Consider the following 14,566-nt stretch of genomic DNA (forward strand, 5'->3'; position numbering starts at 1 on the left):
GAATTACTGCCACTTAAAACACAGAATAATGTGAATTACTGCCACCTAAAACACAGAATAATGTGAATTACTGCCACTAAAAACACAGAATAATGTGAATTACTGCCACTTAAAACACAGAATAATGTGAACTACTGACACCTAAAACACAGAATAATGTGAATTACTGACACTTAAAACACAGAATAATGTGAATTACTGCCACTTAAAACACAGAATAATGTGAATTACTGACACTTAAAACACAGAATAATGTGAATTACTGACACCTAAAATAAAAAATAATGTGAATTACTGCCACTTAAAACACAGAATAATGTGAACTACTGACACCTAAAACACAGAATAATGTGAATTACTGACACTTAAAACACAGAATAATGTGAATTACTGCCACTTAAAACACAGAATAATGTGAATTACTGACACTTAAAACACAGAATAATGTGAATTACTGACACCTAAAATAAAAAATAATGTGAATTACTGCCACTTAAAACACAGAATAATGTGAATTACTGCCACTTAAAACACAGAATAATGTGAATTACTGCCACTTAAAACACAGAATAATGGCAATTACTGCCACTTAAAACACAGAATAATGTGAATTACTGCCACTTAAAACACAGAATAATGTGAATTACTGCCACTTAAAACACAGAATAATGTGAATTACTGACACTTAAAACACAGAATAATGTGAATTACTGCCACTTAAAACACAGAATAATGTGAATTACTGACACTTATAACACAGAATAATGTGAATTACTGCCACTTAAAACAGAATAATGGGAATTACTGCCACCTAAAACACAGAATAATGTGAATTACTGCCACTAAAAACACAGAATAATGTGAATTACTGCCACTTAAAACACAGAATAATGTGAATTACTGACACCTAAAATAAAAAATAATGTGAATTACTGCCACTTAAAACACAGAATAATGTGAATTACTGCCACTTAAAACACAGAATAATGTGAATTACTGCCACTTAAAATACAGAATAATGTGAATTACTGCCACTTAAAACACAGAATAATGGCAATTACTGCCACTTAAAACACAGAATAATGTGAATTACTGCCACTTAAAACACAGAATAATGTGAATTACTGACACTTAAAACACAGAATAATGTGAATTACTGACACTTAAAACACAGAATAATGTGAATTACTGCCACTTAAAACACAGAATAATGTGAATTACTGACACTTATAACACAGAATAATGTGAATTACTGCCACTTAAAACAGAATAATGGGAATTACTGCCACCTAAAACACAGAATAATGTGAATTACTGCCACTAAAAACACAGAATAATGTGAATTACTGCCACTTAAAACACAGAATAATGTGAACTACTGACACCTAAAACACAGAATAATGTGAATTACTGCCACTTAAAACACAGAATAATGTGAATTACTGACACTTAAAACACAGAATAATGTGAATTACTGACACTTAAAACACAGAATAATGTGAATTACTGACACTTAAAACACAGAATAATGTGAATTACTGCCACTTAAAACACAGAATAATGTGAATTACTGCCACTTAAAACACAGAATAATGTGAATTACTGCCACCTAGGATGTAAACGCCATTCATGCACGCACTTTGACGGTTAATCAACAAAGAATTGAGGATGATGATTTTAAGCAGCACCTAAAATTTTACATGTTTTTATTATTTAATCGCTTTCATTCATTTATTCATTCAATCCCAATCAAAGCTATAGTGTGGATTCTTCTCAGTAAAATTATTGGACCCTTTTTGAATTGGAATATTGAAGCATAATACGTGTCTACTTGTCATGTCTGTATGATCAGGTTTTATTTTTGGACTTTTTGTGCACTTTTGTTTTGTTTTGTCACCATAGTTACCCATTAGTTCCACCTGTCATGTCACGCACCTGTTTTGAGTCACGCACCTGTTGTTAATCATGTCCATAAGTATTTAAGTTCATTCATTTTCTGTTGTTCGTCCTGACGACCTCACACCACATTTATGCCCTGTCCATTTTTTCATGTCCATCGTTCACGCTGCTCCTTTTTTGTCCATGCCAAGTAAGTTTTCTTTATTCAAGCCATAGTTTGCAAGTTCTGTTTAATTGTTCATAGTTTATTCTCCGCCACTGTGCGCGCCTTTTGTTTGATCCTTTTTTTTTGTATTTATAGTTAATAAATAAATCATGTACCTTAATTCCCGTCTCGCCCGTGCCAACTTTCCGTTGCATCCCGGAAAAGCAAACACCCAAGACCAAGTTTTGACACTACTGTTGACATTACACTGGGCTCAAAATGATTATATCACACAATATTCAACACACATGCATAATGATCATTTTTTATAAAACATTTTAATATGTTAGATTGTTTATTTTGTTTGTTATATGTAGGTTAACACTGTATATAATTATATCTACAACAACAACAACAAAATAAAACACAACATTTCTATATCATGTATAAGTCCATTAATTTCAGCAACTCAACTTCAAATGTGAAACTAAAATGTGATAGAAAGACAATACGTACAAAGTGAAATAGGTCAAACTTTTATTTGTTATAACTTCTACGATTATGAACACCCAACATTTCCCAAAAAGTTTCAATTCCATGTTTTTAAAGGCGGTAAACCATAATAATCTAAAACAGGCCTGGGCAATTATTTTTACTTGGGGGGCCAAATTTAGAGAAAAAAATGTGTCTGGGGGCCAGTATTTCTGATTTTTAGGAGCACTAATACAAAACCTCACAATAATGTCTGATTGAATGCTAAAAACGTTATGATAGACCACCTTAAAAAACAGAATGGAATTTTAAATGTTTTTACTGAATGAGACACCCAGAATGTACATGAAAATAAAGAATGTTACAATATTAACTATGAAGGATAAAACACTGAATATTGACAAGATATGAACGTCACACCCCCTCTCCATACACATATTTTACAATCAACAAAAATGCAACAGACACAGCAAAATATGAAAGTGAAGGGTAAAAAATAACCCACCTACAATGTGATATATGTGATATATCACTAAACTTTACAACTTTGTTGTAAAAATCTCCTTCCACGTCTGTCCCTGACACCCACATTTCACACTCTGGAAACACTCTGTGGAAACACTCCCCACCCACACTGCTTGGTGCCTCGTCTGACCTGCTGTCACTTACATTACCATAGTAACTCATTACATGACCATAGTAACTAACTAGATGAGCATAGTAACTAATTAGATGACCATAGTAACTAATTAGATGAGCATAGTAACTAATTACATGACCATAGTAACTAATTAGATGAGTATGGTAACTAATTACATATATATATAACTATATATACATATACATATATATACAGGTAAAAGCCAGTAAATTAGAATATTTTGAAAAACTTGATTTATTTCAGTAATTGCATTCAAAAGGTGTAACTTGTACATTATATTTATTCATTGCACACAGACTGATGCATTCAAATGTTTATTTCATTTAATTTTGATGATTTGAAGTGGCAACAAATGAAAATCCAAAATTCCGTGTGTCACAAAATTAGAATATTACTTAAGGCTAATACAAAAAAGGGATTTTTAGAAATGTTGACCAACTGAAAAGTATGAAAATGAAAAATATGAGCATGTACAATACTCAATACTTGGTTGGAGCTCCTTTTGCCTCAATTACTGCGTTAATGCGGTGTGGCATGGAGTCGATGAGTTTCTGGCACTGCTCAGGTGTTATGAGAGCCCAGGTTGCTCTGATAGTGGCCTTCAACTCTTCTGCGTTTTTGGGTCTGGCATTCTGCATCTTCCTTTTCACAATACCCCACAGATTTTCTATGGGGCTAAGGTCAGGGGAGTTGGCGGGCCAATTTAGAACAGAAATACCATGGTCCGTAAACCAGGCACGGGTAGATTTTGCGCTGTGTGCAGGCGCCAAGTCCTGTTGGAACTTGAAATCTCCATCTCCATAGAGCAGGTCAGCAGCAGGAAGCATGAAGTGCTCTAAAACTTGCTGGTAGACGGCTGCGTTGACCCTGGATCTCAGGAAACAGAGTGGACCGACACCAGCAGATGACATGGCACCCCAAACCATCACTGATGGTGGAAACTTTACACTAGACTTCAGGCAACGTGGATCCTGTGCCTCTCCTGTCTTCCTCCAGACTCTGGGACCTCGATTTCCAAAGGAAATGCAAAATTTGCATGGTTGGGTGATGGTTTGGGGTGCCATGTCATCTGCTGGTGTCGGTCCACTCTGTTTCCTGAGATCCAGGGTCAACGCAGCCGTCTACCAGCAAGTTTTAGAGCACTTCATGCTTCCTGCTGCTGACCTGCTCTATGGAGATGGAGATTTCAAGTTCCAACAGGACTTGGCGCCTGCACACAGCGCAAAATCTACCCGTGCCTGGTTTACGGACCATGGTATTTCTGTTCTAAATTGGCCCGCCAACTCCCCTGACCTTAGCCCCATAGAAAATCTGTGGGGTATTGTGAAAAGGAAGATGCAGAATGCCAGACCCAAAAACGCAGAAGAGTTGAAGGCCACTATCAGAGCAACCTGGGCTCTCATAACACCTGAGCAGTGCCAGAAACTCATCGACTCCATGCCACGCCGCATTAACGCAGTAATTGAGGCAAAAGGAGCTCCAACCAAGTATTGAGTATTGTACATGCTCATATTTTTCATTTTCATACTTTTCAGTTGGTCAACATTTCTAAAAATCCCTTTTTTGTATTAGCCTTAAGTAATATTCTAATTTTGTGACACACGGAATTTTGGATTTTCATTTGTTGCCACTTCAAATCATCAAAATTAAATGAAATAAACATTTGAATGCATCAGTCTGTGTGCAATGAATAAATATAATGTACAAGTTACACCTTTTGAATGCAATTACTGAAATAAATCAAGTTTTTCAAAATATTCTAATTTACTGGCTTTTACCTGTATATATACATACATATAGTTAGTTTATATTTATTATTACTTATATTGTTACTTGTAGAAATCACAAATCTTTCCAGTTTGAATCAAATGTAAGTTATTATATAAGGCTGCCCTGCACATGCGTGAGTTATAACTTCTTATCACCTGTAACCTTTATTCTGCTGCTGCTGCTGGTGCTGGTGCATGTGTTATCTAGGTATGTCTTCAGAAGGTGCGGCCTTGGGGCCATTTGCAGGCCCAAGCCGTGTTCGATGATACAACTGAAGAACATTCAAAAGAAGTGTAAACATGCATTTAAAGCACCCAGAGGTTTTATAACCCCAACACTGGCTCATAAAAACATTATAAAACAAGCGCACGGCACAAAGGCAACACACCCTTGCAGATCGCTCCAGCGCAGCAACATTATCACATGAGAATGCTATTTGGGCGAGACGCAGGAAGTCTCTGAAGTATCAACAATCTGTGCAAAATGGACCTTCTTGCGTGCCTTTACAGAAGAGTACAGCACAGTGCAGACCTTGTCCCACACTTGCTTTAATATTCCACTGATCGCCAACACACACACACACACACACACACACACACACACACACACACACTGAGCTCACAGGGGCTGACCAGGAGCTCCACATTCCAGGAAAGAGGTCCACATTGGAGTGGTGCCAACACAGTTTTCCTCCATGTTGGAGTTTCCCTAAGCGGACCAGCACCAGACAAACTGCCGTTTCTGTTTTGCCAGATGCTTTACAGTAACAAAACAAAACACACGTGGACACTTTCAGTCGGTTGCTCAGCACATTTCATCACACACACACACTTTACACACACCTGCTCATCCACGGCAACATCCTGCAGGGTCGAGGTCTCCTGGGTGCCTCGGAACCAGCTCAGTATCTGGCCCATGTTGGCTGGTGGTGCCTGCGCGCGTGTGTGTGTGCGCGCGCGTGTGTGTGTGTGTGTGTTAATCTGTCAGCTGCTGGCGTGTCTGTCGGCTCGCAGCAGCATGTTTCCAACACGCAGGGAGGGGAAAGGGGAGGATTCGGCGAGGAAGGTGTGGTCTGGGAGCAGAGAGGGGGAGCTGACATGCCCATGAGATTTAACTGAAGAAGCCTGCACGCAATCTCTCTCTCTCACACACACACACACACACACACACACACACACACACACACACACACACACACACACACACACACACACACACACACACGCAAAAGCAGTGAAGTTGTCACGTTGTGTACAAATGTAAATGGTAAATAAAAAGAGAATACAACAAATCCTTTTCAACTTATATTCAATTGAATAGACTGCAAAGACAAGATATTTAACGTTCAAACTGTTATTTTTTTGCAAATATTAGCTCATGTGGAATTCGATGCCTGCAACATGTTTCAAAAAAGCTGGCACAAGTGGCAAAAAATTGGGTATAAAAGCAGCTTCCATGAAATGCTCAGTCATTCACAAACAAGGACGGGGGCGAGGGTCACCACTTTGTCAACAAATGCCTTAGCAAATTGTTTAAGAACAACATTTCTCAACCAAGGAATTTAGGGATTTCACCATCGACGCTCCGTAATATCATCAAAAGGTTCGGAGAATCTGGACATATCACTGCACGTAAGCCAGCGTTTCTCAAAGTGTGGGGCGCGCCCCACTGGTGGGGAATAGAGACATGACAGGTGGGGCGCGAGGAACGGGAGGAAATTTCACTTTTTTAAAATTATTATATTCTTAGATTATTTGTTTACTATGCTTTAATTTTCTATACACACTGTAAATCACTTTGTGATTCTGTCTGTGAAATCCGCTATATAAATAAATGGAAATTACCGGTACTTATTTTTACTGTAGGCTTTATATTTCTCGGTACGAGCGAAAGTTTGACAGACATAGCAACAGTAACTAATGGGGGCGGGGCTAAGCGGAACAAACTTTCGCGCGGATGGGTAGCAGGCTAATGTGTGGATCACAATTACACAAATATATACATTTGTGACTCGCACCTCAAAGGTCGTCGAGCCAGAGCAAGCGCCTGCAGAGAAACAAAAATGTGACGGGCACACACTGTGTCATTCACCGGGAAGCACTCGCGTCAAGGCAGCTCAGCCCCGAACTCAATGAGGTTTTAACAGATGTTGTGAGCGCGGTAAATTTGATCAAAACACGACCACTGAAAGTGCGACTGTTCTCTGCACTGTGTGAGGAAATGGGAGCTGATCATACAGCCGTGCTGTTTCACAGTGAAGCAAGGTGGCTCTCCTGGGGGAAAGTGCTGTCACTTGCCCTGTCTTGCCAAATGCATAGCTCCTCCTTTTTTTTTTGCAAAGATTGCAAAGTGGCACTTTTATTGTATTTATTATTGAACTTGATGCAAGTTATTTGATTTATTATTGAACTTGATGCAAGTTATAACACTTTTTTTGATGTATTATTGAACTTGATGCAAGTTATAACACTTTTGTTTTATTTATTATTGAACTTGATGCAAGTTATAACACTTTTTTGATTTATTATTGAACTTGATGCAAGTTATAACACTTTTTTGATTTATTATTGAACTTGATGCAAGTTATAACACTTTTGTTTTATTTATTATTGAACTTGATGCAAGTTATAACACTTTTTTTGACTTATTATTGAACTTGATGCAAGTTATTTGATGTATTATTGAACTTGATGCAAGTTATAACACTTTTATGTGATTTATTATTGAACTTGATGCAAGTTATAACACTTTTGTTTTATTTATTATTGAACTTGATGCAAGTTATAACACTTTTTTTGATTTATTATTGAACTTGATGCAAGTTATTTGATTTATTATTGAACTTGATGCAAGTTATAACACTTTTTGATTTATTATTGAACTTGATGCAAGTTATAACACTTTTTGATTTATTATTGAACTTGATGCAAGTTATAACACTTTTTTTTGATTTATTATTGAACTTGATGCAAGTTATAACACTTTTATTTGATTTATTATTGAACTTGATGCAAGTTATAACAGTTTTTTTGATTTATCATTGAACGTGATGCAAGTTATAACACTTTTTTTGATTTATTATTGAACTTGATGCAAGTTATAATACTTTTGTTTTATTTATTATTGAACTTGATGGAAGTTATTTTATTTATTATTGAACTTGATGCAAGTTATACCACAGCTGCACAGTTATTTTATTTATTATTGAACTTGATGCAAGTTATACCACAGCTGCACAGTTATTTTATTTATTATTGAACTTAATGTTATTTTATGTTATTGAGTTCGAATGTATACAACTTGATGTTCAATAAATTTTAAAATGTTAAAGCTTGGCATTAGCGCTCTGTTGGGGCGATGGGGGCAGGTGGGGCTTGAAAACTCCCCCTTGTCCAAAGTGGGGGATGACAAAAAAAGTTTGAGAACCACTGACGTAAGCCATGATATTACACACCTTGGATCCCTCAGGCGGTACTGCATCAAAAAGCCACATCAGTGTGTAAAGGATATCACCACATGGGTTCAGGAACACTTCAGAAAACCACTGTCAGTAACTACAGTTGGTCGCTACATCTGTAAGTGCAAGTTAAAACTCTACTATGCAAAGCCAAAGACATTTATCAACAACACCCAGAAACGCCGATGGCTTCTCTGGGCCTGAGATCATCTAAGATGGACTCATGCAAAGTGGAAAAGTGTTCTGTGGTCTGACGAGTCCACATTTCAAATTGTTTTTGGAAATATTCGACATAGTGTCGTCCGGACCAAAGGGGAAGCGAACCATCCAGACTGTTATCAACGCAAAGTTCAAAAGCCAGCATGTGTGATGGTATGGGGGTGCATTAGTGCCCAAGGCATGGGTACCTTACACATCTGTGAAGGCACCATTAATGCTGAAAGGTACATACAGGTTTTGGAACAACATATGCTGCCATCTAAGCGCCATCTTTTTCATGGACGCCCCTGCTTATTTCAGCAAGACAATGCCAAGCCACATTCAGCACGTGTTACAACGTGGCTTCGTAAAAAAAAGAGTGCGGGTACTTTCCTGGGTCGCCTGCAGTACAGACCTGTCTCCCATCGAAAATGTGTGGCGCATTATGAAGTGTCGCTGGGCCTGAGCTCATCTAAGATGGACTCATGCCAAGTGGAAAAGTGTTCTGTGGTCTGACGAGTCCACATTTCAAATTGTTTTTGGAAACTGTGGACGTGGTGTAACACAGAGGTAAAAATGCAATGTGTTGCTGCCATTGAATTGATTATTGCAAATGATTATTTGCATAAAAACATATCTTGTCTTTGCAGTCTATTCAATTGAATATAAGTTGAAAATCATTGTATTCTGTTTTTATTTACAATTTCCACAAGGTGACAACTTCACTGGTGTTGGCTTTTGTATTTTCCAAACACTATTGTGCACTATGAGAGATGTTTAACACGAACTAAATAACTGCACACCCGTTTTTATGATCATGTTCATGCCTTATGCAGACACACAGGTAAATCAACAATCTAGTTATGTGCGCCTAAAAGAGCTTGTTATGTAACTTAAAGAATAGAAGGCAGGTTTTAAATCCACCTGCATACTTCATGGTGGCATTTAAACCTGTTACTGTTTGTGCAGTAAATACAAAATAATGTTCTATTTATAAATAAATAATTTATTTTGACCGCACATGCTCCTTTACCGTGACCGCGGGTGGTTACCTGAAAGGTGGGGCGGGGTGTTGTACGGTCAGTGATAGCATAGCGCCGCCCTAGTGGCTCTCTGGAGCTTTTTCATAAATGTATGAAAATGGAAAAAGATGGTGGGAAAATATATTTTTTGTTTTAATATGGTTTGTGTAGGAGGACAAACATGACCCAAACCTTCCTGATTGTTAGAAATCACACAGTTTGCATGAAACATGCTTCACTGATGAGAGGATTTGGCCAGCGCCGTTTTGTCCTACTAATTTCGGCGGTCCTTGAACTCACCGTAGTTTGTTTACATGTGTAACTTTCTCCGGCGCTGCCACAGAAAGACGTCTTTCGTCCCACTCCTTTGTCTCATTTTGTCCACCAAACATTTTATGCTGTGCGTGAATGCACAAAAGCTGAGTTTTGTTGTTGTTATTGACTTGTTGGAGTGCTAATCAGGCATATTTTGTCAGTGCATGACTGCAAGCTAATCCATGCTAACATGCTATTTAGGCTAGCTGAATGTACATATTGCATCATTATGCCTCGTTTGTAGATATATTTGAGCTCATTTCATTTCCTTTACTTATGTCCTCTGTATTTGCATGTCTCATGACACATTATCTGTATGTACAAACCCCGTTTCCATATGAGTTGGGAAATTGTGTTAGATGTAAATATAAACTGAATACAATGATTTGCAAATCCTTTTCAACCCATATTCAGTTGAATATGCTACAAAGACAACATATTTGATGTTCAAACTCATAAACTTTCTTTTTTTTTCTGCAAATTATCATTAACTTTAGAATTTGATGCCAGCAACACGTGACAAAGAAGTTGGGAAAGGTGGCAATAAATACTGATAAAGTTGAGGAATGCTCATCAAACACTTATTTGGAACATCCCACAGGTGTGCAGGCTAATTGGGAACAGGTGGGTGCCATGATTGGGTATAAAAACAGCTTCCCAAAAAATGCTCAGTCTTTCACAAACAAGGATGGGGCGAGGGTCACTACTTTGTCAACAAATACATGAGCAAATTGTTGAACAGTTTAAGAAAAACCTTTCTCAACCAGCTATTGCAAGGAATTTAGGGATTTCAACATCTACGGTCCATAATATCATCAAAAGGTTCAGAGAATCTGGAGAAATCACTCCACGTAAGCGGCATGGCCGGAAACCAACATTGAATGACCGTGACCTTCCATCCCTCAGACGGCACTGTATCAAAAAGCGACATCAATCTCTAAAGGATATCACCACATGGGCTCAGGAACACTTCAGAAAACCACTGTCACTAAATACAGTTGGTCGCTACATCTGTAAGTGCAAGTTAAAGCTCTACTATGCAAAGCCAAAGCCATTTATCAACAACACCCAGAAACGCCGCCGGCTTCTCTGGGCCCGAGATCATCTAAGATGGACTCATGCAAAGTGGAAAAGTGTTCTGAGGTCTGACGAGTCCACATTTCAAATTGTTTTTGGAAATATTCGACATCGTGTCATCCGGACCAAAGGGGAAGCGAACCATCCAGACTGTTATCGACGCAAAGTTCAAAAGCCAGCATGTGTGATGGTATGGGGGTGCATTAGTGTCCAAGGAATGGGTAACTTACACATCTGTGAAGGCACCATTAATGCTGAAAGGTACATACAGGTTTTGGAACAACATATGCTGCCATCTAAGCGCCGTCTTTTTCATGGACGCCCCTGCTTATTTCAGCAAGACAATGCCAAGCCACATTCAGCACGTGTTACAACAGCGTGGCTTCGTAAAAAAAGAGTGCGGGTACTTTCCTGGGCCGCCTGCAGTCCAGACCTGTCTCCCATCGAAAATGTGTGGCGCATTATGAAGCGTAAAATACGACAGCGGAGACCCCGGACTGTTGAACGACTGAAGCTCTACATAAAACAAGAATGGGAATGAATTCCACTTTCAAAGCTTCAACAATTAGTTTCCTTAGTTCCCAATCGTTAATTGAGTGTTGTTAAAAGAAAAGGTGATGTAACACAGTGGTGAACATGCCCTTTCCCAACTACTTTGGCACGTGTTGCAGCCATGAAATTCTAAGTTAATTATTATTTGCAAAAAATAAATAAAGTTTACAAGTTTGAACATCAAATATGTTGTCTTTGTAGCATATTCAACTGAATATGGGTTGAAAATGATTTGCAAATCATTGTATTCCGTTTATATTTACATCTAACACAAAAACCCTGCCTTAATGTAAGGTGTTAGGCTGAAACAAATAGACCAGATCAGATTATAACAAGTGAAAAGAAGGGTGTTCATACTGTACTTTGTAAACACACACTCTCACACCTCATACAAAACAGTATAGAATGAAAAAAGCCAGGAATTTTAAAGCTATTGTTTGACTCGTCACTTTAAAGTGCAAAGTCTGCATTCCTATCAGCTGTACCTCACCCACAACTTGAAGGCTCTGTGCGCCTCTTCTACTTGGGTGGAGTGTGTGCAGACAATACAGCCTTTGAGTGAGTCACTGTGATGGAATCAGTATGACGCTTTTTTTAAATGGCGCTCTGAACTTGCTACTCTTGTTTGTGCAGCCAACACAAAGATTGACTGGCCACTGAAGCTTCCAGTCCAGGACCATGCTTTCCTTACATAGTATGATGCTTTAAGGCGGCCAAATATAAATGAGTGTCATTGCACCTTGTGACATGTGAAACATGAGCCTCGGGGCCCGGGGTGGACTTGTAAGAATAGTTTGGTGCTTTCAATGTAAAGGCTATTTAAAGAGGAAATGTTAGAACAACTACAATTTGCAATTCCGGTGTGAATGTGCCGAACCGCCAATACGTGTGAGTGGAACTGAAATGCTTGAATGCCCAGGGTGAGTGGAGTGTGTGGGTGTTGGAACGGTTCGAATCGCTTGAGAAATGTTGGATAAGGAGAGTTTTTTATATTGCCCGTTCATTTTCAACGGGGGGAAATTCCTGGTAATTTCGGGTAATCAGGGAATTTTTAGAACCGGGAAACATGCTGGCTTGAATGTCCAAGGTGAGATGAGTGTGTGGACGGTGGAACGGTTCAAATCGGATGAGAAATGTGGGATATGTAGTAGATTGTATAATGCCCATTCATTGTCAATGGGGAGAAAATCCCAGGAAATTCTGTGAAAACCGGGAATTTTGGAAAAGGAAAAACATGTTTTGCGTTCCATATTCCCGATGGTGGTTGGATGGTTGAAAGATTGGAATCGGGTTTAAAAATGGCGCAACATTTTGAGAATTTAGGGCATTGTAGAACTATGAATTTGTCCATTCATTTGAATGGAAGTCACCTGGAAAGTTGGGAATTTCGGGAAAACCATGAATCTTAGAAAATATTGATACTAGCACAATTGTCCTAGATGATATGAGTGGGTTGGTGTTGGAATTGGTAAAAAAAAAAAAAAAAAAGTAGTAACAGTTTGAACTGACTATGGGTATTTCGGAATTCCTGGAATTTTGGGAAAACCGGAATTTGTACGAAAAAGAAAATAAGAGCATTTGCTGTCCCAATTAAGAGGAATGTTGTGAAGAAGGAATAGTCAGAAACGGTTGAAAAATGTGGACTGTGCAAAGTTTCCAGGAAGAGGTAAAAATAAGGCTTTGGAAAACCATGAATTCCTGGAATTCTTTTGAAACTGAAAAATGGTAGTTTGATAGACCAAGGTGAGATGAGTGTGTGGACGGTAGAACGGTTCAAATCGGATGAGAAATGTGGGATATGTAGTAGATTGTATAATGCCCCTTCATTGTCAATGGAGAGAAAATTCCAGGAAAAACAGGAATTTTGGAAAAAGGAAAACATGTTTTGCGTTTGCTATATCAGAAAAGTAGTGTGGGTGGATGGTTGAAAGGTCGTAATTGGGTTTAAAAATGGCGCAACATTTTGAGAATTTAGGGCATGAATATGTCCATTCATTTGAATGGGAATTTCCTGGAAATTTGGGAATTTCGGGAAAACCGGGAATCTTTGAAAATACTGATACTAGCACAATTGTCCTAGATTATATGAATTGTTGGGTGTTGTAATTTTTTGAATCGGTTAAAAAATGTTGATGTAGTAACAGTGAATTGAGAATGGGTATTTCGGAATTCCTGGAATTTTGGGAAAACCGGAATTTGTACGAAAAAGAAAATACGAGCGTTTGTTCTCCCAATTAAGAGGAATGTTGTGAAGAAGGAATAGTCAGAAACGGTTGAAAAATGTGGACTGTGCAAACTTTCCAGGAAGAGGTAAAAATAAGGCTTTGGAAAACCATGAATTCCTGGAATTCTTTTGAAACTGAAAAATGGTAGTTTGATAGACCAAGGTGAGATGAGTGTGTGGACGGTGGAACGGTTCAAATCGGATGAGAAATGTGGGATATGTAGTAGATTGTATAATGCCCATTCATTGTCAATGGAGAAAAAATTCCAGGAAAAACGGGAATTTTGGAAAAAGGAAAACATGTTTTGCGTTTGCTAAATCGGAAAAGTAGTGTGGGTGGATGGTTGAAAGGTCGTAATTGGGTTTAAAAATGACGCAACATTTTGAGAATTTAGGGCATGAATATGTCCATTCATTTGAATGGGAATTTCCTGGAAATTTGTGAATTTCGGGAAAACCGGGAATCTTTGAAAATATTGATACTAGCACAATTGTCCTAGATTATATGAATTGTTGGGTGTTGGAATTTTTTGAATCGGTTAAAAAATGTTGATGTAGTAACAGTCTGAATTGAGAATGGGTATTTCGGAATTCCTGGAATTTGGGGAAAACCGTAATTTGTACGAAAAAGAAAAGACGAGCGTTTGTTCTCCCAATTAAGAGGAATGTTTTGAAGATGAAATGGTCAAAAACGGTTGAAAAATATGGACTGTGCAAACTTTCCAGGAAGAGGTAAAAATAAGGAAATTCCTGC

The 14,566-nt window shown here is 38.2% G+C and overlaps 1 protein-coding gene across 9 annotated transcripts in view; it reads right to left on the reverse strand.

The window, feature by feature from the left end:
• cast (calpastatin) overlaps nt 1-14,566 on the reverse strand; it is a 113,423-nt gene that overhangs the window by 72,846 nt on the left and 26,011 nt on the right. For 5 of the 9 annotated variants that reach the window (XM_061932682.2, XM_061932680.2, XM_061932681.2 and 2 more), the window contains exon 1: nt 5,810-5,973. The exons of the other annotated variants lie outside the window; for them this stretch is intronic. In XM_061932682.2, coding sequence (XP_061788666.2) covers nt 5,810-5,884 — 75 coding nt within the window. In that variant the 5' untranslated portion in view covers nt 5,885-5,973. Of the gene's footprint in view, nt 1-5,809; nt 5,974-14,566 lie in introns of those variants that run through there. 9 annotated transcript variants of the gene reach the window in all.

The sequence above is a fragment of the Nerophis lumbriciformis genome, linkage group LG38 (genome assembly GCF_033978685.3).
Source record: "Nerophis lumbriciformis linkage group LG38, RoL_Nlum_v2.1, whole genome shotgun sequence".
Classification (NCBI taxonomy): Eukaryota; Metazoa; Chordata; class Actinopteri; order Syngnathiformes; family Syngnathidae; genus Nerophis; species Nerophis lumbriciformis.